The following is a 23,556-nucleotide window of genomic DNA, read 5'->3' as shown; positions in this document are numbered from 1 at the left end:
ATTGTGGAAAGTGCAACCTATGAGTCCATCGCTCGATTTACTTTGGTGGATGTGGTGTGCGCATGCGCTCTGGGCAAACTAGACTGAGGGGAAAATATGTTCGATTCATACGTTTTGGTTGAGATGAACGGAACAAACCAACATAATCATAATCACGCTACGTCGTAAATGAAAATAGCAAAAGGTGAGAAAAAAATGTATACGTTTGATATGACCATGTCTCTTAGACAGGACAAGTCTACAACCTGTCTACAACCCCATAGAGAGTTATTGACAGCAGATCTCTAGAGCTAGCGACAACAACCAACACAAATGATTGAGCAAATATGCTAACTTTTATTATATTGTATTCTGTAGTTGTCTTCCTCATCATATCATTAATGTATTTCCCTCGACCTAGCTCGTTATGCAAACCAAACTATTACTGTAGCTACAGTATATCAGAAGGTACATAGAAGGGCAGCTGCTGTAATCTGTTGGCCTCTATGGATTTAGATGGTTCGTTTAGTTTAAGGGACAATCTGTTGTATTTCTGATGGTTGTATTTTGGTTGTTGCAGGTAATACTCTGGAGAGTAGACAGCTCTGGTCCTGACCATCTTCATCTGGGGGAATCACGAGCCTCCAACCACCTCCAGGACTGGTGGGTAAGACCTTACCTTTAGACTCTGGCTACAAAGTTAACACGCATATTACAAGTTCCACAGATTGATCTCAAGGAAACTTGCCCATCAGGCAATTCAGGAGCAGTTTTCACTTGCCTGAAAATGTTATTGTGCATCTAATAATAACAACAGTGTATGTGGTGTTCCATCAGGTTATGCTGGCGTTGTGCGCTACAAAGGAGTAAGGATAGGTGGCTTGTCTAGAATCCTCAAAGGGCATGATTACAGGAAAGGGGAGGTCAAAAAGCTCTAGTAGATATATCCTCCTGTCCCTGCAAATGCGTTGCAGCCCAACCGTCTTTAACATTGAATGAATGTCCTTTTTTACAGTGCGTTACAAGTTCCCTCCATATCCCAGAAACTCCACATCAGGAACATTGATGTCTTCAAACTCAAACAGGTGACTACCACTTACAAGGTTAATATATCATATTATGCCCCCCCCCCCATTATATCATATTTGTCATCATGCCTCCCCTATTTTGCCACTAGATCCAGATGCGTGTCGATGTCTTCCTGACCCATGACTGGCCTCGTGGGATCTACCATTATGGCAGCACGGGGCAGCTACTGAGTAAGAAGAAGTTCCTGAGGCAGGAGGTGGAGTCCAACACACTTCGTAGTCCTGCGGCTGCAGTGCTCCTGGCCCATCTGCAGCCTAACTACTGGTTCTCTGCACACCTCCACGTCAAGTTTGCTGCCCTTATGCAGCACCCGGTGAGCTGAACTGACTACGGTTATGTAGAGAGACTGCTGTGGATGTTCAGAGATGTGATTCTTTCTGATTAATCAGAATTAAGATTCTGTGATTTTTGCATAATGCCAAAACAATATCTTCTTTATCCTGATTTTCATTGTCGTGTTGCTAGGTCACGGAACTGATAGTTCCTATGCAGCACTGGTTATATTGCTGCTCTGTTTTTCCCTTCAGGCCAATGGTGATGCTGCCCTCCGCACTACCAAATTCCTCTCACTGGATAAGTGCCTCCCCTACATTGACTTTCTACAAGTGAGAGAGGGTGATGACACGTGGCATGGATGGTGTGTGATTATGGTCCAGTTTCATAGATCCAGATTAAACCTACTCCTGAATTTATGGAGATTCTGTTCATCTTGGTCTGTGAAACGGCCTGCTTGAAGATCTTGTTTTATGCTAGTAAGGGCTATAGGTGTCTTCTCTATGGTGCATGTCTGAGTTGATGCTGACTTGTAGGGTGTGTGTTTCAGATCGTAGAGGTAGCAGACAGGCCAAGCACATCCCAGGTTCTGGAGTATGATCCAGAGTGGCTGGCCATCCCGAAGGCTAAAAGACAGCTTGCTGGCTGTCAGACCTAACTACTGGAACCCTCCACATAACGGCCTGCACATAAGGTCAAATACTCACACTGTTTGTATTCCTTTCTCTCTCACATATACGACACACCCTGCTATCTCATTTAAACACCTATTCTCTCACACACATACACATTTGTATACTTACAGACCACCCCTCACTTACACACCCACACTTAACTACTTCTGTATGTTGTCCAGGTGGGACATCAGTGTGTCTGAGGCAGCCATGATGGAGGCTGTGGGTGAACTGGGAGGTGAGCAGTCCATCCCAGACAACTTCAGCCTGACCGTGCCAGCCTACGATCCTGCCTGGCCCCCATCCCAGCTACAGAACCAACCCCCAGACCACCCAGCTCTGTGCCACCCAGGACCTCACAGACATCTATGCCCAGGTCGGGTGACAGATGGGCACAGGAGCCCCAGAGCTGGAGGATGATGATGTCCAGAGTGGGGATGAACCCAGTGAGTACCCTATTGACACCTCAGGCCTGTCCAGCTCATACAACCCTGATGAGATTACCATAGAGGAAGAAGAGGGGGAGAAGGAGGGAGGAGAGAAAAAGGGTAAGGGGGAGGGCCCAGATGCAGTGGTGCCTGAGGGTGAGACGGGGGAAGCAGGAGAGAGACTGGACTCAGGGAGCCTCTGGAGAGCTACCCCCCCAGTCGCATGGTCTTGCACATGCTTGAGCCCAAATCAGACCCCGCTACTCCCTCTGGCCTGTCCCTCAACCTACCCCCTCACTCCTCACCCTTGGAAGGGGAAAGGGAGGGGGAGGAGCCCCATGTCCGGATCCCCAAGCGCCCCAGTGGGAAGAAAGGGGACCCCAGCAGTACGGGTAGCAACTCCAGGATCAAACGCAGGAACCAGGTCATCTACACAGCAGTCGACGACAAGGAGAGTGAGGACTAGGGCTGGAACTGTTGTGAAATATACAAGATTCTCAGTTTTTTATATTGATATTGTCCATCAATGAAAACGTATTGTCCTTCTTGATTGCAAACCAACAGAGAGCTGTTTTGTTAGGAAGGGGAGAATCCCATGATGGAAATGTATGTTTTTAAGCCAAATTTCTGTTTTTGTAAATAATGACATTTTGGACAAATGTTGATTTCACACATTTTACTGAGTCGTTTTCTAGTGTGGGTCAACTGCAAAAGGGCTGTTGTAAACAAAACATAAAACAAGTATATCATGTGAAGAATGCAAGTTGATATTTATTGTCATGAATCTTGCCCTGGAGGCAGAACTGAGCGATTTCCGCTAGAAGTGCCAACTGCAAAGTCAAAATTAGCTTATTGTACAAATTCATGATAACTCAAACTAGTTTTTTGGTATTCATTTAAGGTTAGGCATTAGGGTTAGCAGTGTGGTTAAGGTTAGGTTTAAAATCAACTTTTGACTTTGTAGCTGTGCCAGCTAGTGACCACTCTGCAGTACTGCCTCCAGAACAAGATTCATGACGAAAAATGCTAACCTGTGTAAAGAACATGAATATGTTTGTACACTAATCAGTGTTTCCCAAACTCAGTCCTGAGGCCCTCCGTTGGGTGCACGTTATGGGTTTTGCCCTAGCACTACATAGCTGATTCAAATAATCAAAGCTTGATGACAAGTTGGTTATTTGAATCAGCTGTGTAATGCTAGGGCAAAAAAACAAAACGTTCCCCCAGGACCGAGTTTGGGAAACCCTGCACTAAATAGTCAAATCAATTTTGAACATGAACCTTGTGTATGACATCTTTACTCCTGTACAAATTCCGAGATCAGGCCCATGTTCATGTTTATGCCGTGCTTTGTGACTGCCTAAACCAGTGGTTCGTAATTTTTTTTGCAAGCCCCCTAAAGCATTCCAAATGTTCTTGCAACCCCCCCTAAATTAAAAACTATATCTTAAGCCTAACCCATGGCAGAGACAAGTGGCACAACTGGATTAAAACATTTATGATACAAGCCCTCATTTCATATTCACTGCACACATGGCGCAATAGCACATCTTTATTGAACAACACTTTACAGAGGAGCTGAGGGGAGTTTGAGTCTTTCCCACGTTGTGTGGACTTCATCATTATTACACTAACCTGTGATCATAGAATAAGAGTTAATGAATGAGTGACTCATGGACTTATCAAATTAATCATGATGACAGCCCATGAAACAATTAGCTTTTAAAATAAGTAGAGCTCATCACATAGATTGGTGTCCTTAGTGACTAATTCCAGCGTAATGATATAAGTATTCTAGTTAGTAAAATCAACAGTTTCAATAAAATTAGGTGACAAATTATACTGTATTTGACAAGAGCTCCTTACAACTGTACAAAGAGCAGAATTACACTGTGCAGGAAGAGTTAATGATTACAAGCTAATGTTGAGGTCCAGGGAGATGCTTTACTTTTACTTTTTAGCTGGGATGGCTAACTCTGGAAATTCCTTTGGTCTCTACTGAGTTAAGTGAATCAGCTTTTAGTTTTCTTGCACCTTATTTGTGGAACAATCTTCCATCAACCGTTTTTTTGCGGGTGATGTCATACCGTATTTAAAAAATCACGACAGCTGTGATGGAAACAGGTAGTTTCGGTACATTTTTTTTTTTAAATGGCGACAGAATTTGTTCGTTCGACATGTTGGGATCTTTTTTGTGTCTTAATTATGTGAGAAATGGTGGTGGAAACACCTTTATTCCCAAATATTGATATAATAACCATCATATGGAAGTAAACTTGAAGTCATGTGACGATATGGTGTGTCGTCCTCCCACTATGACTTGGGAAACCATGCAGTTTATTAGGCTACAGATGAAATAATATATGATGAACTTCACAGGGTGGTGAAAGTGCATGGTGATCTTGATGCTCCTTTCCAATAAATATCGAGGGTCTTATTCTGGTGACATGATCGACGCTTGACTGCCGTTTAACAAAAACAATTATTCTTGCTCCTATCCATAATAATCTCATTATATAATCTACCAGCCCAGCCTACTCACATATTCACATGAATTTGTCACCAATTGGATGGAAACCTAGCTAGTGTTTTTCTTTCTGTTTGCATTTTGATGTGTATATTTTCTGTCATTCTGGGCTCATCTGTAAAAGACACCTTGGTCTGAGTATGACCCCCTGATAAAATAAAGGTGAAATAAAAAACGTACATTTCTGCCTATTGAACACGCCAAAGCAAACCCAAAACAAAGAACATAGGAAGAAAATGGGAGTAGGCACTTCTTGTTTTGTTTTTAAACCCCTCTTAAGCATCCTTATTCTTCTTAGCTAAGCCTTGGACACATCCCAAATGGATCCTTCCCTACACCAGACACTCCTGTAGATCTGAAACAATTGGAGAGGTGGAAGCAATATGGCAAAAATAATCCACCTATTTGGCCAAGTTAAGCAACTATTATAATGCATTAACCTTTCTGATCTGTTCAGATCTACATACATATGTCTAGGGGTTAAGGGTCAATTCAGAATCTATCAACAGAGTGAGTAGCTCTGTCACCAAAGCTTGCCATCTCGCTCCAGTGCTTTGAACAGCATCAGCTCATTAGTCACTTTAAAAGCTTTTGTTTACAATGTTTTCAATTACATCAACTCTTAAGCAGTAAGAAACAAGACAAATGAGGAATAGCAGAACATATCATGTAGATCATGGCCCTTGCATTCACAACATGACAGGCCAGATACCAGATGCATTGGTTTCCTACCGACTGCAAGTCTAGAGGGGTTTGAGTAGCCTGGTCCCAGATCTGCTTGTGCTGTCTTGCAAACTCCTATAGTCATTGTTGAGCAGAGAGAGACAGATCTGGGACCAGGCTAGGGTTTGAGATGAATACCAACTATAAGTTATCACTATGAGGGGCAAGAAATTTCTCCTGACCATGTAAACTGACCAGGTGAGACTGTGGCCATGGATATCACCAATTGTGCACTAGACAGTAGATTGATTGCTAGAAACAGTGAAGGTTTCCAGTGAAAGCCAGACAGACATGGCCTAGAGCAGACTCACTCAGTCCCAACAGGAAATAAATACTGGACTCTGGGTTCTTCAGTGTACATCTACATCTGTGTGTGGAAGATAGATAAATGAGGAGGAGAGGCCTGGATGATACCAGATGGGCACTGGCAGCATGATGTTTCACAACACCGCTGCTCTGAGGAGTAATAATAATAATATAGCCTAGTAGTTCAAATAAATAAAGGGCACCAGAGGAAATAAGGGTGTCAGAAGAGGCAATAAACCGTGGTTATCCTGCCTCTGTCTTTTGGGATTGTGGGTAACCTGTGCCATCTAACATGGGTTACTCTATCTGTAGGGACTGGGGAGTATCTGGAATGGCCCAGGCCAAGGCTTCAGGGTTGGGTTAAGGTTGTCCAGGCTGCCTGAGGCTCATGCCAGAGGAGGGTGATGAGAGGTCATTTAATACAGCTCTGCCCCTCTGAGGTGCACAAATGGGAATACTATAGGGAGGGAGTATGACCTGCATCCCATTCACTCTTTCATTCCCTCATCCTTCAGACTCCCTTGCTCCATCTCTCCTTTCTTCCCTCTCTGCCACTCAAGAACTTACACTGCAACAATTGCATAATCAAAATGGAACCATGATTGAAATTAAACGAGACAGACAAAATGCAAAACATCCACGACTAGCGCTCAATACTATACAAAGTATTCACTCTCTCACGCTCTTTTTCCTCCTCATGTCTGTCAGTCTTTGTCCAAAATCTCTCTCTGGCGTCGGTTGGTGATTCAAACACTCATAAAAGACAACCGTCCAACTCAAACTCTCTCTTTCTTTCTTCCCCTCTTTCTATTTCTCTCAATAGCGGTCTGTCTGTCTGTCAATGGGAGGGAGGGTAGAGGGGGTGTCCCCCTGCCCAACCCCAGAGGTTGGGAACAGGGATGGCAGGATGGCAGTGAAGCAGTCCTAGTTCCCTCCTCCTCCTCCACAGCAGGATCGGGTGTTGTGGGCTTCAGGATCCTGTATGTTCACTCCCCGGTGTCGCGCTGCATGTGTAGGATTCTGGGTGTCCGTTTTGGGCATCTTTTTGGCTGCAGAGATAGTGGAACACACTTTGTTAGAGGCCAATAATAATGTTTGTTATTATTATTTTGAACTATGCCCTGGAGTTTTTCCTGGTCATGGAAAACTTTTTTATTAAGCTAATAGTTGATTTGAATATAAATGATTATCCCTAGAAGTCGCCCTATAAATTGTTGGGAAAATATGGGAGCTCACCAATGGCCAGGAAAAGTTCGTTGACATTCATGGCAGTCTTGGCAGAGGTCTCCATGAAGAGAAGTCCAGTGTCTTCAGAATAGGTCTGGGCCTCCTGTCAGGCAACACATAATGAAAAGGCTTTCCATCAGGCAACCATCCATCAGTATTGGGAATCCCTAGTTAGAATTCAAATGTGGTATAGCATTAAGTCATTGTATAGTAAAGGCCTTAACATCTTAAAGAGTCAGTGTTGAGTACAGTACCTCATACTCCACTAGTCTCTTCTCAGCCAGGTCCGCCTTGTTGCCTGCCAGAGCGATGACAATGTTGGGGCTAGCCTGCCTCTGTAGCTCCTTCACCCAGGCTTTAGCCCGCTCAAACGTCTCCTACAGGAGGGCAAAATAGAGACCATAGGAGAGGGACAGAGGGGAGAGGGGAGAGAGAGGAGTCAGATACAGTGCCACATTTAAATAACATGGCTATGTTCACATGATAGAGAGGGCTAAAGCTTCTATACAGTACAATACATTAATTGTTTACTCTTAACGTTAGCTCTGAGCATGCATCTTTGTGGTGTGCTGATGACTACCGGCTTGGTGATGTCAAAGACCACGATGGCAGCCTGTGCCCCGCGGTAGTACATGGGAGCCAGACTGTGGTAGCGCTCCTGTCCCGCTGTGTCCCAGATCTCAAACTTCACGGTAGTGTCGTCTAGACACACAGACTGGGCCAGGAACGCAGCTGAGTGAGGGAGAGAGAGAGGATGAATAACTCATGATGTAAAACTTAGTCCTTTCATCTCAGACAACCCTCCCAACTTGATCCAGGAAATCTCGCACAGTGTGCTTACGCTGCAGTACTCAAGGACAAAAAAGCTCCTCAACAGGTTCTACCCCCAAGCCAAAAGACTGCTGAACAAAAGCCACCGGACAATTTACATTGACTCCACCTTTTGTACACTGCTGCTTCTCATTGTTAATTATCTATGCATAGTCACTTCACCCCCATTTACATGTACAAATTACCTCAACTAACCCGCACACTGGCTCGGTACCGGTGCCGCCTGTATATAGCCTCGTTATTCTTATTGTGTTACTTTTTATTATGACTTTTTACTTTAGTCTACTTGGTAAATATTTTCTTAACTCTTCTTGAACTGCACTGTTTGTTAAGGGCTTGTAAGTAAGCATTTCACGGTAAGGTCTACACTTGTTGTATTAGGCGCATGTGACAAATAAAGTTAGATTTAATTTGAACAGAGTTGCCCAGCCGGGATCTGGGGCCAATAGTGTGCCCGTCAACTTCTTCCCTCCCCTTATTCCCCCATCCCCCATCACCTCCGATGGTGGTCTCCTGGAACTCATCAAACTGTCCCTTGACGAAGCGCAGAACTAGGCTGGACTTTCCCACTGCCATGTCTCCCAGTAGGACCAGTTTAAACTGGCATATCTTGGTCTGGGGCAGCGTGCCATTGGGCCGGCCACTCCCTCTGGTAGCCATGGTTACGGTGGAGGGTGGGGCCTCCCAGTGATGGGAGCTTAGGCTACAGGGATCTCTAGGATGTGAAGTCTTTCTCTACCTCTCCTCTCTTTCTGTCTGCAGATGAGAGAGAATGACAATAGAGGGAACTGTTATGTAAAGCATTGCTGGTAATGGAAAAAGGAAAGAGTGGCTCACATGACAGCAGGTGTCATTCAGTCTGGACAGGTGGGTAATTGTTTCATCTGTATGACTTGATTATTACATGATCTGCAATAAAGCCCATCCACACAAATCTAGAGTGACTGACATAAAACACAGGCTGAGGATGTGCGCTAGCCTGCATTATAGATCGCCATAGGAATCATAGAGCGGTCAAAACAAGTGGAGGTGTCGACCATTCCAGGTATTGATAGGACAAAATGGTCATGTCTGTCATTCGCACCAATGACGGGTGTGTGTTGATCTCCCACTCCCCACTGTCACAAGTATCCAAACGCTGTAATTTCAAAGTTTGTTTCATTATGGTTATAAATAATTTACGACTTGTCAGCTGCATGAACTTTACAAAAATCATATGCTCAAAGGTCATACAGTTGTTGTTTTTTTATATAGTCGCCACAGTTGCTTCTCACCAACTACACCATGCAGCATCACCTGCCTTGTGGAAGGCACTATTTGTCAAACAATCATTAGGGTGTTTTTGTTTCACCCACCCAAACGTGGCCGAATATGTGACTGAAACAGGAACCAACTTTGCGGATTCTAAAGCTACAAGGGATACAAATGAAAAGTGATATTTGAGACCCCTCTAACCAATGAATTGTACACACGTTATATTTCCAGTTTGTGAGTGCGTGATATGGGGGTATAGAAGTTTCTTTAGACATTTATACAGAAACACTTTTATAAACAATAGCAGCTATGGTGACTCTGCCATGTTGATCTGAGCCTTAATGTTGTAATACCACTACATTGTCCGACTTTCGGCTGTCATCTCCCCCGACTTCACCCGCCGACTTTCGTCTACTGTCGGCTTCATGGGGCTAAGCCCTCGAACACACCCATTGTCATATCAGGGGAATGACTGTGTTTTCACCACCAGAGATCAACCACGTATGTGGCTTTGCCATTGTTAATTACCTGCTACGCATTTAGCTTTATTTTTCTTTTACATTGGAGAATAGGAGTTATGCAGGTATTGTCCGTTTTATCTGTTAATTGGTTCATCTCCGTAGAGAATGGACTCCGTTGTAGCCAAGTCATTTTGATGCGGATGAACCAATTCGGCCCCAGCTCTGGTTCGACGCCCTTCTCTTTCAGCCTTGCGGATACACGTCCCATGTAGCCTACACACGGGGAGTATAAAAACATCAATACATACCAGTGACAGTATCGGCGCTGTCTCTAAAACGATCTAAGGTCCCAGTCTTGAGTCTTGACTGTTGACAATTGATCTACTGGTAAAAGGACTGTTAACGCTTCCTGCAAATTCGCGCAGTCGCAGTCAGTGCCGCATTCTCGATTTTCTTAAACGGATAGATAACGGCATTCATCCACGTTTTAGTTCACGTCAGGTGCAAAGGTGCCCACTCTCCCAAAAATTCCCCCAAATATTTAATTGAGTAAAATATTTGTATTTGTAAACCGTATCTATGGAAGCGCATTCCCGCCACAAAAAAAAACAAAAAAATATTTGTAATGTCAAAAGGTCGTTATCAAATATACTCCTCAATAAGAGGAAGAGCGTTTGATTTGACTGCTTGGGTGCAAAGTTCCTTTAATGGCATGGGAAACATATGTTTACATTGCCAAAGCAAGTGAAATAGATAATAAACAAAAGTAAAATAAACAATACAAAAGGGAAAATAAATAAACATAAATACCACATCTTCACCAACAAACCGCCCACGAAGGTCAAAGTAAAGTCTGTCAACTAGACACACACACACACACACACACACACACACACGCACACACACACACACACACACACACACACACCTAGACCAAACTAAAGTCCATCAGAAACACATCCCCTCTGACCCTCTCATACACCAAGCCCTGGGTAAAAGACTCCTCCTCTCCTCTTCTCCGCCTTCTTTCATTCCCTTCTCACATTATTTCTCTAAATGCACAATAGGTGATGAGATCGTGACCCTGTAGGTCACAGTTCAGTCTGTAGCAGCATTCCAAACCAGTTCATTACCTCTGATCCTGTGATGTCACTGGTATTCTTTCACAATGTACTGTATAGCGTACAATATCTCGTTTTATGTCAGAGTTGGTGTGTATTCTCCTCATACCGAGGGATCTGTCTGTGAATGGGTGGTGAATTGCATTGGGCAGGCTTTTGTTCCAGTCCAGCACTAGCACACCTGATTCAAAATATCAACCTCACATCAAGACATTGACAAGCTGTATAAGGTGTGTTAATGTTGATACAGTATGTAACTTACAAAGCTTGTGGTCTAAGGCACTGCATCTCAGTGCTTGAGGCATCACTACAGACACCCTGGTTCGAATCCAGGCTGTATCATAACTGGCTGTGATCGTGAGGCCCACAGGGCGATGCACAATTGGCCCAGCGTCATCCAGGTTTGGCCGGTGTAGGTCATCATTGTAAATAAGAATTTGTTCTTAACTGACTTGCCTAGTTACATTTAAAAAATATAAATAAATAAATAAAAAATAAATATATATAGCTCTCCAGGACCAGAGTTGGCCAGGGCTTGGGAAGTGTGTGGGAGGTCTGGGTTAAAACAAGTATGTCTCTCTTTTCAAGCTTTGTGACTGTTTGTATCAGTGGAGGTGAGGGGACGGCTTATAATAATGGCTGGAATGGAGCGAATGGAATGGCATCAAGCACATGGGAACCATGTGATGGATGTCTTTGATACCGTTCCACCAATTCCGCTCCAGCCATTACCCCAAGCCTGTCCTCCCCAATTAAGGTGCCACCAACCTCCTGTGGTTTGTATGTATTATGCTCCTCTGACCCAGATGCTATTTTAGCACTCATTGCACTTTGACTAGATAAACTTAAGAGACACCAGACTGCAAGTCATAACGTCACCATAGGAAAAGGGAACAGCAATGGTAGTCTATTTGTCTCCCCAGTTCTCTTCCTCTCCTTCTCTTCCTCTTTCTCTGTCTCCCTCCCTCTCTCCATTTAAGAGAGGATACTGATCCAAACACTATGAAACTGAAGTGTTTGCGTGAACTGAAAGACTGAAAATTTGATGTGATTTGACTGAAGCAATAAAGTTGACTGAGACTTTGGGTGTCTTGAAAAACGCTTAAAATAAAATGTATTATTTCTTATTGTGTTTGTTGTTTGTTTCTGATGACACTGGTGAGGTCTGTGTGCATGAGTGCTAGTAATGTACCATGCTAGGTAGGTCAGTGCATTCTCCTGCTCCTTGCTTCACCACAAATCTCAAAATGGACTATTCATAACTAATGCTTATAACTAGTGTTTATATATACAGTGTTAATATACAGTGGAGATCAGTGGTGTAGTGGAGGGTAAACGCAGTTTACACACCTTTTTTATTATGTGAGAGGGTTTAAAAAAAAAAAAAATTTAAGTATAGGGAGAGTTACTTTATTCACCACGGACAGCAATCATAGTTTACCACTACATCAATGGTAGAGATCATGTTTTAAGATTGTGAGGGTTCTAGCTGAGGACATGTTCATACACAACACTCTGGTCTCTCTCTTTAGAGATGGTATCTTGGTAACTTTCTCTCTCTCCAGTGCCCTCATTTATCAACCGGGTGTACCTTTCTTACTAAATTCTGCCATATGTGGAGATTCAAGGATTTGTGTGCACCAGAAATTATTAGGATTTAACAAACTGTCGCACGCAATATATAGGCATGCTTTTATTGATAAATCAGAGCCATGATATATTTGTGCGCTACAACCCAGCTTGGAAAAAGCCCTCCATTTACCTTTAATGGTAACAAAAACACTCTCATTTGCTGTATGATTTGGAAATGTTGGAACTTGGCCATGTCCGTTTCTTATAGAAGCAGAATATCAGGTTTGATCACATTTCTGTAGAGTTGAGGGCAGAACGTTTTATTCTGTTGCAGTGACTGGGGCGGCAGGTAGCCTAGTGGTTAGAGCGTTGGGCCAGTAACCAGATGGTTGCTGGATTGATTCCTCGCGCTGACAAGGAAAATATCTGCCGTTCTGCCCCTGAGCAAGGCAGTTAACCCACTGTTCCCTGGGTGCTGTGAAGTAGATTAAGGCAGCCCCCCGCACCTCTCTGATTCAGAGGGGTTGGGTAAAATGCAGAAGACACATTTCAGTTGAGTACATACATTCAGTTGGACAACTGACTAGGTATCCCCCTTTCCGTTTCAAACTAAAAATGCATGCCCCCTATAATGAGTACCAAACACTGATTGTTTATTGAAGAATTTGAAAGTAAATATCTGCCTACATCCCACACTTCCATGCAAAATATGAATTGTTGTTCAATACATGATAGTGTTTCTATCTCCTGCCTTGGTATAGACTCTGGGTTGAAATAGGCTAGGTTTACTGCCATAGGTTACTTATTTTACCTTTATTTAACTAGGAAAGTAAGTTAAGAATTCTTATTTACAATGAAGGCCTACCCCGGCCAAACCCTCCCCTAACCCGGACGATGCTGGGCCAATTGTGCGCCGCTCTATGGGACTCCCGTTCACAGCCTGTTGTGATACAGCCTGAACCAGGGTCTGTAGAGACACCTCTTAGTGCCTTAGACCGCTGCGCCACTCGGGAGGTTACCGGTCTATTTCATTTTGAACATGGTTGGCTATTGAATGAACGATTAATAAATGGTAGAGTGGGAATAAACCAGTCATGTCTGAAAAAGAAGAGGCATGCTGTGCAATATGATTATGATTTAGGCCTATATAATAAAAGTCAAATCAATATATTACTATACGATCTTCTTACCAATGGCAAATGCATCTGTTTTATTATTAGGCCTACATTTTAATTATGACTTTGTGGCTGTGGAAGCTAGTGACGACCAACTCTGAAGTCACCCCATTGAAGTTGAAATGTAAAATGGTTAAGGTAATGGTAAAGATTAAGGTTAGTTAAGGGTTATGGTTAAGGTCAGGGTTAGGGTAAGATTAGGGACAAGCACTGGTCAAATGTCCTCTCAGAGCATGCAGCCCGTTTGAAATGTAAGCTCCACCCTCACCATTGGGGCAACCAATCACATAATTTCTGCCTTGGGGCAGATCTGCCTCCAGAACAAAATTCATGAATAAAACGCTAACCTGCCTCTGGCGGGGTTGGTGGTGTTCGAACAGGACTTCCTGGCGCAAAGCTGCTCTTATCAATAACAAAACTCAGCTGAATAGTGGCTGGATACACTTTCATCCTGACCCACAGGTACACTATGTATTGCACTGCACACACACACACACACACACACACACACACACACACACACACACACACACACACACACACACACACACACACACACACACACACACACACACACACACACACACACACACACACACACACACACACACACACACACACACACAGTGTGAACACTATGCCGAGTGCTGGCCTGTGATACATCTAACAGCTGTGTGTGTGTCCAGACCCTGTTTATGTTCATGGTGGTACCATCTGCTAGGGGTGGATGTGAGAGAGAAGCCCCAAGTGGAAGAGTCTCTAAGTGGGGCTGATTTAGAGTTCCCCTACCCTGCTATTGGCTAAAGTGGTGCTCACCTACATGGAGACACAGTGTGAGAATGGAGTGGAATGTGTGTGTGTGTGTGTGCGTGGACATGCTTTTGTTTGTTGGTTTGTTCATGTGTGTTTGTGTGTAAGGGTGGTGGATACCTGGTATCCATGTTAGAATTAAGTGTAATTGTAGCAGCCTCCCCTGGCTGTGAGGCCCATGGTTGGGGAGATGTGTGTGGAGGGTCTGGGGATGGCCTCTATGCCCCTGGGTCCTGGGCTGGTGCTGCTCAGTGGGGGCTCAGGCTTGGCGGGTAGAGAGGATACTACAGCCAGGGTCCTCATCAGAGCCAAGGGTGGCTGGAGATGTGCCTGTGTGAAATCATCCAATGACTGGGGTAAGAGGGTTCAATGGATTTGGTCAATGGTACTATTAGGGCATTGAGTTTTCCAACAAAAACTGTGTTTTGTTCTGACCAGGAAAAATTCTGGGCTCTAGATATAGGCTATAGAGCCCGGAGTTGTTCCCGGTCAGGTTCTGTTCTCCTCCCAGGTGTCATGTTGTATCACACAGTAACATCTGTTCCTGGTCAGGTTCTGTTCTCCTCCCAGGTGTCATGCTGTATCACACAGTAACATCTGTTCCTGGGCAGGTTCTGTTCTCCTCCCAGGTGTCATGTTGTATCACACAGTAACATCTGTTCCTGGGCAGGTTCTGTTCTCCTCCCAGGTGTCATGCTGTATCACACAGTAACATCTGTTCCCGGTCAGGTTCTGTTCTCCTCCCAGGTGTCATGCTGTATCACACAGTAACATCTGTTCCCGGTCAGGTTCTGTTCTCCTCCCAGGTGTCATGCTGTATCACACAGTAACATCTGTTCCTGGTCAGGTTCTGTTGTCCTCCCAGGTGTCATGTTGTATCACACAGTAACATCTGTTCCTGGGCAGGTTCTGTTCTCCTCCCAGGTGTCATGCTGTATCACACAGTAACATCTGTTCCCGGTCAGGTTCTGTTCTCCTCCCAGGTGTCATGCTGTATCACACAGTAACATCTGTTCCTGGTCAGGTTCTGTTCTCCTCACAGGTGTCATGCTGTATCACACAGTAACATCTGTGCCTGGGCGGGGAGCTGTGGTGTTTGGTGGCCGCTCCTCTCCACTCAACATAATCAGAACCCTTCCTCAGAGTGACCTATGACAATGTAACCCGCCTGACCCTGTTGCCCCTGATGGCCAGAAAATGACGTGTAGTGGCAACCCGCCTCAACCAAGATGGAGGCACACTCTGACCATGGGTGAGTACCTTTAAACACTGATCTTAAAGGTCCAATGCAGCAATTTTTATCTCAATATCAAATCACTTCTGGGTAACCTTACTGTGATTGCTTTCAGTTAAAATGGTCAACAAAAATAGTTCCTTAGCAAAGAGCAATTTCTCAAGAAAGAATTTTGCTAGGAGTGGCCTGAGTGGGGAGGGGAAAACAGAAAACTAGCGGTTATTGGCAGAGAGGTTTGGAACTCTCTTTCTTATTGGTCTATCAACTAATTTCACCAGGCAGGCAAAAACACCATTCTACTAAACAGGCTGAAATTTCAGGCAGTCTTTTCAAACAGCTCTTACACTAAAAGGGCATTACCCACTGGACACAGACGTCAATTCAATGTCTATTCCACATTGGTTCAACATAATTTCATTGAAATGACGTGGAAACAACGTTGATTCAACCAGTGTGTGCCCAGTGGGTATCATAATTTTCACAGTGTTATTCTAACATCATAGTGTGGACATATATATATTTAACACAGGAAAATCAAATTTTTGACTAAACTGAGCCTTTAAGTCAGTTTTCAGCAGGAATCATGCCTCAACAGCCTTCTCCGGTCTCTTCCTCACAGGCCAGAACTTCCTGTTTGTGTTTGGAGGATGGAAGGAGGCTGAGGCAGAACTTTTGATGCCCACTTCCTGTGTCTTGATGACCAGTGTTGGACTGAGGTGTTTTTAAAACTTTGCTGTTCATTATATTATTACCTCCTGCATTACCCAGCCATGGGGAACATAGCCTGCCAACAACAAATAAATACAATACCCACAGAACTTTGACTATGTGTTTTTGCAGATTCCTATAGAGGGCTGAGCCTCGCTTCTCCCATTCAGCCTGTCCATATGAAGGAGGGGCAGTGATCTATGGAGGTGATCTGTGGAGGGTTGGTTAGAGAAAATGTTCCACTGGGGGATACAGTCTTACTGAGGCCCACCACCACAGGCTTCTGCTGGGAGAGACTACACCTCCAACCCCCTCTAGTGCCCAGATGTGGAGCTTCAACAACTCAAATACAGGTAAACAGAGTCTAGTGGCTGACGTTTTCCATATTGTTTAACATTGAGTGAGTTAATGGATAGTTGTTTCAGACAATGTAGTCCTCCTCTAAATGTGCCCAGGATATTGTGCTGCTAAATCAAAGGGTTGTTCTAACACGGGCACCATCCTCTGTTTATTCCCACAGTGTCCATGGGATTGGTGATTGGCTGATGTTGGTGGGAGGGGTTTGGCTGCAGGACGAGGTCGTGCCAGGGGTTGCTGTTACAGATCTGACCAAAAGGGGCAGTGTGGAGCTCAGCTTGGACGGTGAGTACTGTCGGCTTTGACCAGTTATATTACATCCATGTACTGTAGTGCACACAAGGTCACAGAACAACACAAACAAAATGGATTCAATGTACACACACACTGTACATTGAATACATCAAATTAAAATGAAAATAAATATGGATTCACTGAGTGCCAACTGTCATCTCTCTCTGTCCTACCCTTCTAGTCTGCTGTACCCTGGCCTCTCATGCTGCACTCCTTCTGCTCGGCACTCCTTCTGCTCGGCACACCTTCTGCTCGGCACACCTTCTGCTCGGCACACCTTCTGCTCGGCACACCTTCTGCTTGACTCTCCTGGGCGACTCTGACCAGTCAACAACGATGGCTCTGATTGGTGGTGAAGGAAACTGCTTCTCTGTTGTGACTCATCACAACCCTCACCCCATCACTGTATACCTGAAACCTGTTCTGTAACTATGAGACATGGTCGCTAGAAGTATTCTTTGTGAGGACATTTTTGTAAAGTATCGACTTGGTAATGGAAAGCTGGGTACATTTCTGGCACTGGAGCTGTGATGCATTAATAAGATATCTTGGCATCTGTCATGATGACATTGTCTTATTAGTTCACTTGATATTCCTTATAGCTTGAACCAAAATTATTCAGTGACTAAATTCCGCATGTAGAAGTTGCTCTCCCTTTGGGCCGTATCAGTTCAGGGTCATACATTTTGGACAAAAGAATACACCTCCTACCTTACGGCTTCACACATTCACTGACACAGGCACAAGAAAATGCCAACATTTTCAGATCTGCTTACCAGCCAAGTTTTTATTTCAGGAGAGAGACCTCAGTAAAGTCATAATCAAAGGACTCAAAGTTATAGGCTAGGCGTTATTCAAAATCAAGAAGTATTAGGGTTATTCAAAGTCCATATTATGCATATTATGTATGATAATAGTGAGGTTGGGTTTGAGGTTGAGGTTGTTGTGGTCAGGAGGCTCACTCAGTGAAGCGTCTGAAGGACTGGACAGTGGGACTGACTGCACCCCAGTCCCCAGGCTTCCTGTACTCTCCCTTCTCCAGGAAGTACTGGCGTCCGCGGTAGTTGGGGTGCTCGTAGAAGACCCACCAGCCATCCAGGACCTTGCAGGAGTACACCTCCCTCCAACTGTACTTCTCCAGGACTGAGGGGCAGTCCTCGGTGGCCTCGAAGGCCTGGCCCGCAAAGTCATCCTTCTCATACAGCTGCATCTTGTACTGGGTCCCACAGGACTGTGGGGGGGTGGTGATGGGGGGAGGGGTGGGGTAGTAGTGGAGGTGGAGGCGAGGGGTTAGTGCAAGGGATTGGGAAAAAAGGGGGAGGGGATGTGGGGTAAGAGAAAGGGGGAAGGAGGGATATATAGGGAGATGAGATTCTTACTCAGCAACTTCTGGTTTATTTTGGGGGCTAGGATGTAAGGATAGTTAGTAACACACAAGGTTTGTATGTCACGTTCCTGACCTGTTTTCCCTTGTTTTTGTATTTATTTAGTATGGTCAGAGCGTGAGTTGGGTGGGTTGTCGATGTGTGATTTTTATGTTGGGATTTTGTGTGTTCGGCCTGGTATGATTCTCAATCAGAGGCAGCTGTCAATTGTTGTCCCTGATTGAGAATCATACTTAGGCAGCCGAGGTTTCACGTGTGTTTTGTGGGTGTTTGTTTTCCGTGTCAGTAGTTGTGCCACACGGGACTGTCACGGTAGTATTTTTGTTATTTTGTATCGCGTATTGTTTTGTTGTATATTAAATCACTATGGAAACTAACCACTCTGCGTATTGGTCCGATCCTTCTCGTCTCTCCTCGTCCGAGGAGGAGGAAGAAAATGACTATTGTTACATTGTAAAGTATTGTTGTGTGTTTGTCGATGTTCTGGTCGACCCAAAATGCATTTGTCTACAAACTCATCGCCAATCCAATGTTTTTATACTCTTGAGATTGGTCCGAAACTGAACGAACCATCATGAGAAAAGAAACATATATTTTTATAACATGCTGTATTTTTTTCACTGCTGTTGTTTGGGCCGTTTATGGCTTCCTGTGTTACAGAGAATATTTCCACCACCATATTCTGCCCCATAGTTGGAAAATGTATTGATTCTACAGTAGAAGTGTAGATCTGATTCTTCCTGCCAGCTCTAGGTCAGCCAATAGCGATCAGTGCCACAATCACTTGATCAGTGCTATATGCTGGTATTGAACTCCTTTGACAAAGCCCTGTGTCCTGGGTGAACCGCCACTGTCACTGTTCTGTGCCTGGCCTCATTGGGATTGGGATGCCTAATATGCCCATCTGACGAACAGTCAGAAATGGTTTACTTGCATATACCTGTCTATACCACTTTTGCTATCACTATAATAGCTATTCTTGGTTTTTCTGTTGATCTATGAAATTACTATTACAATGTATAGCCTACCCTGTGCATTGAAGGGAAGTGTACAGTGTTCTGTGCTCTAATGAAGCAATAAGGCCAGAGGGGATGTGGTATATTGGTCATATACCACAAACCCCAGAGTTGCTTGATTGCTATTATAAACTGTTTACCGACATAAATAGAACAGTAAACAAGTATGTTTGCATCATCACTGTGATATATTGTCTGATGTACACATGGCTGAAATGCTGTTTCAGCCAATCAGCATCCAGGACCCAAACTACCCGGTTTATAATACAACATGCGGTACACCCCATTCAGACAGCTCAGCATAGACCTAACAGACATACCCCATCTAGATACTGTTATTGAAGAAATATAATGATATCTCTTTTCGTTCACTATAATGCTCTAGGACTGAGGCAGTGGCAAACTTACAAAGTGGATCATTTTGCAGGAGCTGAGGCGGTCATTGAGGCCCATCCAGCGCAGGTATTCAGGGTACTCTCCCCTGGTCAGAACATACTGGTAGCCCATATAGTTGGGCCTCTCGTACACCACCCAGGCTCCACTCTCCACACGGATGGAGTTACAGCGGCTCAGGTAGGAATGGAAGTCGGTGCAGTCGCTGTCACACTCATAACGACGGCCCTGGAAGTTCTTATCCTCGTAAAAGACAATCTGGACGAGAACAAAAGAGACCAGGGTGGAGTGAGTGGGTTGAACTTAGGTTCATATGCTTGATAAAAGCTCTGCACTGCACTGTAGGTGCCTTTTTACACAATTAATTGCTTTTTCCAACCTACCAAAGAACAAGTCAATCCACTCAATCCATTCCTGATGCCTTTCTTTGCAGCTAGTGCTATTTCTAAAAGCCATAGATGTGGGTAAGCTCATCAGTTTGAGTTGGTCTTTCCATCACAGAATAACTGCAATGTAAATATTTTTGATGGCACTTGAATGCCAAATCGAAGACTGTATTTATAATGAAATGTATATTGAGGACAGACAGAGATTATGTCCATTTCTGCAGGACACCAGTGCTGACAAGCTTTAACCAGCATTCCATCTCACAGATGGGATTAAGCTGTGCTATCTGGCAATAGTGCCCTCCACTTGTATACCAGGCATCACACAGAAGACTATTACACAAGTATTATTACACTTACATTACAATTCTACTATTACGTTGTTATTACTATGGCAATGGCCAGCAGGATAAATCAGCCAAGTTTGACAGAAAATATGAAAATGGGCCATCCCATAACTAAACCAAACACACCACAGAAAATCATTGCTATGCTACTGCCATAATCACTATCCTGCCCACTATACTGTATCAGTAGAACCTGTTCTGATGGAGCCAGTGATTGCCCAGAGCCAAGCGGCCATATCCCTGTTACTCACCCTGCCCATTTTGGACATTGTTTGTGGGCTAGGCTTGATAGATAGCGGTGGTCTGCTGGTCTCCCTGAAGTCTGGATGCCTCTGGTCCTGCCACCCAAGCCCTTTATATACCCAGCCTCCCAGTTTTTTAAACAGTGAGTGGAACAATCGCTTTGTCATGAAAATGAGATCCAAAAATTGAGTCAGTGATTCTAGTGCTATTCAGTTTTTCCAGAAAAGTGAAGCGGGATTACGGCATAATGACAGCATGGTGAGAGTGCCCATTGACCCCCTCTCTGCTGGCTTGCTGAATTGCCCCCCAACTCACCTCGCCCCCTACATCCACCAAAACACACACCCTCCCTACACGCCACCCTGCCAGCTTGCTCCCATCACCCCCACCCCAGCCTATGCCCAATGTGCCTACTGCCTCAGGCCAAGAGTCTACCAAATGTGCCAAATTCTGCCCAGATGCAGAGATATTGTGCCCTCATTGTTTAAAGTGTCACAAGTTCTCTTCAGGCATATTCATGTCTTCAACTAAACACAAATGGGGGAAATATGTATGTGGATGAACTTGGAGGCATTCATTAGACATTTGAAATACGCAAGGTCCATTACACTAGAATACAACCAAGAAGCATGAAAATCTGTCAAGCTTGCAGGTCAATCACTCTTCCCTTCCTCCTCTAGGGCCAATGAATGATTCGGAGGTGATTGTTCAACATCTGCTCCCCCGTCTTAGCCAAAAATAGTTTATCTCTATACATTTTGACTGTGCTACAGCTAATTGTAATGGTTTGTGATTTGTCCAACAGTATAACTAAACATTAGCTGAGGTCGATATACAGGGTGTCACGCCCTGACCATAGTTTGTTTTGTATGTTTCTATGTTTTGTTTGGTCAGGGTGTGATATTTATTTATTTATTTTATTTATTTTACCATTATTTTACCAGGTAAGTTGACTGAGAACACGTTCTCATTTGCAGCAACGACCTGGGGAATAGTTACAGGGGAGAGGAGGGGGATGAATGAGCCAATTGTAAACTGGGGATTATTAGGTGACCATCATGGTTTGAGGGTCAGATTGGGAATTTAGCCAGGACACCGGGGTTAACACCCCTACTCTTACGATAAGTGCCATGGGATCTTTAATCACCTCAGAGAGTCAGGACACCCGTTTAACGTCCCATCCGAAAGACGGCACCCTACACAGGGCAGTGTCCCCAATCACTGCCCTGGGGCATTGGGATATTTTTTAGACCAGAGGAAAGAGTGCCTCCTACTGGCCCTCCCATATGAGTGGGCATTCTATGTTGTTTGTCTAGTTTATCTATTTCTGTGTTTGGCCTGATATGGTTCTCAATCAGAGGCAGGTGTTTGTCGTTGTCTCTGATTGGGAGCCATATTTAGGTAACCTGTTTTGTATTGTGGGTTGTGGGTAATTGTTCCTGTTCCTGTGTTTTTTTTTGTATTTTTCACCGTTCAGGACTGTTTCGTTTCGTTCTCGTGTTTTGTTGTTTTTGTTAGATTATTCGTGTTCATTAAAATGGATAATCATCACGCTGCATTTTGGTCCTTCTTTCTTTCTCCTAATGACGAACGTTACAGAATCACCCACCAAACAAGGACCAAGCAGCGTGAATGGGAGGAACAGCGCTTGGTGGAAAAATGGACCCGGGAGAAGGATGAGTGGGTAACAACCTGGGAGGAGATGGAGAGGTGGTCGATTGATCCAGAGAGAGTGCCAGTGCCCGTCTGGGATTCTATGGAACAATGCGAGGAGGGATACAGGAGAATGGAGGAACGGCGACGATATAAGGGTACACGGCTAGCACGGAAGCCCGAGAGGCAACCCCAATCATTTTTTGGGGGGGAGGGGGGGGGGCACACGAGGAGATTGGCTAAGTCAGGTAGGAGACCTGAACCAACTCCTCGCGCTTACTGTGGGGAGCATGTTACTGGTCTGGCACCGTGCTATGCGGTGGAACGCACGGTGTCTCCATTGCGCATTTCTAGCCCGGTGCGCTCTATTCCAGCTCCTCGCATTGGCCGGGCTAGAATGGGCATCCAGCCAGGTAGGAGAGTGCCGGCTCAGCGCTCCTGGTCTCCAGTGTACCTCCTTGGACCAGGATATCCTGCGCCGGCTCTGCGTACTGTGAGTCTGCACAGCCCTGTGCATCCTGTGCCAGCGCCCTGCATTTGCAGGGCAAGTGTAAACATCTAGCCAGGACGGGTTGTGTCAGCTCTACACTCCAGACCTCCAGTACGCCTCCAGTCCAGTATGCCCTGTTCCTCCTCCCCGCACTCGCCCCGAGGTGCGTGTACTCAGCCCGGTACCACCAGTTCCGACACCACGCACCAGGCCTACAGTGCAACTCCAGGGTCCAGTATGCCCTGTTCCTCCTCCCCGCACTCGCTCTGAGGTGTGTGTACCCAGCCCGGTACCACCAGTTCCGGCACCACGCACCAGTCCTACAGTGCGCCCCATCTGTCCTGAGCCGCCCGTCTGTCCTGAGCCACCCATCTGTCCTGAGCCGCCTGAGCCGCCCTTCGGTCAGGAGCCGCCCTTCGGTCCGGAGGCGCCTGAGCCGCCCTTCAGTCCGGAGCCGCCCCTCAGTCCGGAGCCGCCCTTCAGTCCGGAGCCGCCCCCCAGTCCGGAGCCGCCCCCCAGTCCGGAGCCGCCCCTCAGTCCGGAGCCGCCCCTCAGTCCGGAGCCGCCCCTCAGTCCGGAGCTGCCCCTCAGTCCAGAGGC

At 45.1% G+C, this 23,556-nt stretch overlaps 3 protein-coding genes and 1 pseudogene across 4 annotated transcripts; 2 read left to right on the top strand and 2 right to left on the bottom strand.

The window, feature by feature from the left end:
* Positions 1–168: 168 nt before the first annotated feature.
* On the top strand, positions 169–5,149 carry LOC129821482 (lariat debranching enzyme-like; annotated as a pseudogene).
* On the bottom strand, positions 3,958–10,216 carry rab5b (RAB5B, member RAS oncogene family). Of its 2 annotated transcripts, none has more exons than XM_055878484.1 (6): positions 10,081–10,216; positions 8,555–8,813; positions 7,807–7,958; positions 7,481–7,603; positions 7,236–7,329; positions 3,958–7,048 (listed from the first exon to the last, which is right to left on the bottom strand). In XM_055878484.1, exons 2-6 carry the CDS (start codon positions 8,715–8,717, stop codon positions 6,924–6,926), a joined length of 657 nt encoding a protein of 218 aa, XP_055734459.1. In that variant the 5' UTR covers positions 8,718–8,813; positions 10,081–10,216; the 3' UTR covers positions 3,958–6,923. The 2 variants fall into 2 exon arrangements, with proteins under 2 accessions (XP_055734459.1, XP_055734461.1); XM_055878486.1 differs by lacking the exon at positions 10,081–10,216 and adding an exon at positions 9,840–10,061.
* Positions 10,217–13,978: 3,762 nt separating this feature from the next.
* On the top strand, positions 13,979–17,472 carry lcmt2 (leucine carboxyl methyltransferase 2; the record flags this gene model as incomplete). The annotated part of the gene is given in 15 exon segments (XM_055879165.1): positions 13,979–14,025; positions 14,027–14,102; positions 14,311–14,344; positions 14,347–14,416; positions 14,418–14,493; positions 14,608–14,806; positions 15,493–15,702; positions 16,304–16,354; positions 16,357–16,400; positions 16,525–16,538; positions 16,540–16,597; positions 16,599–16,718; positions 16,902–17,015; positions 17,225–17,265; positions 17,346–17,472. Coding segments are annotated over 15 exon segments (1,281 nt in total), but the record flags the coding sequence as incomplete, so codon positions are not given.
* Positions 17,473–17,803: 331 nt separating this feature from the next.
* LOC129821140 (gamma-crystallin S-like) lies at positions 17,804–21,104 on the bottom strand. The gene is made up of 3 exons (XM_055878476.1): positions 20,822–21,104; positions 19,853–20,095; positions 17,804–18,274 (listed from the first exon to the last, which is right to left on the bottom strand). Exons 1-3 carry the CDS (start codon positions 20,978–20,980, stop codon positions 18,002–18,004), a joined length of 675 nt encoding a protein of 224 aa, XP_055734451.1. The 5' UTR covers positions 20,981–21,104; the 3' UTR covers positions 17,804–18,001.
* Positions 21,105–23,556: the final 2,452 nt, after the last annotated feature.

This window comes from Salvelinus fontinalis, chromosome 23 (genome assembly GCF_029448725.1).
Source record: "Salvelinus fontinalis isolate EN_2023a chromosome 23, ASM2944872v1, whole genome shotgun sequence".
NCBI lineage: Eukaryota > Metazoa > Chordata > Actinopteri > Salmoniformes > Salmonidae > Salvelinus > Salvelinus fontinalis.
The sequence above is the reverse complement of the archived record's forward strand: the minus strand, read 5'-3'. Positions and strand labels throughout refer to the sequence as shown.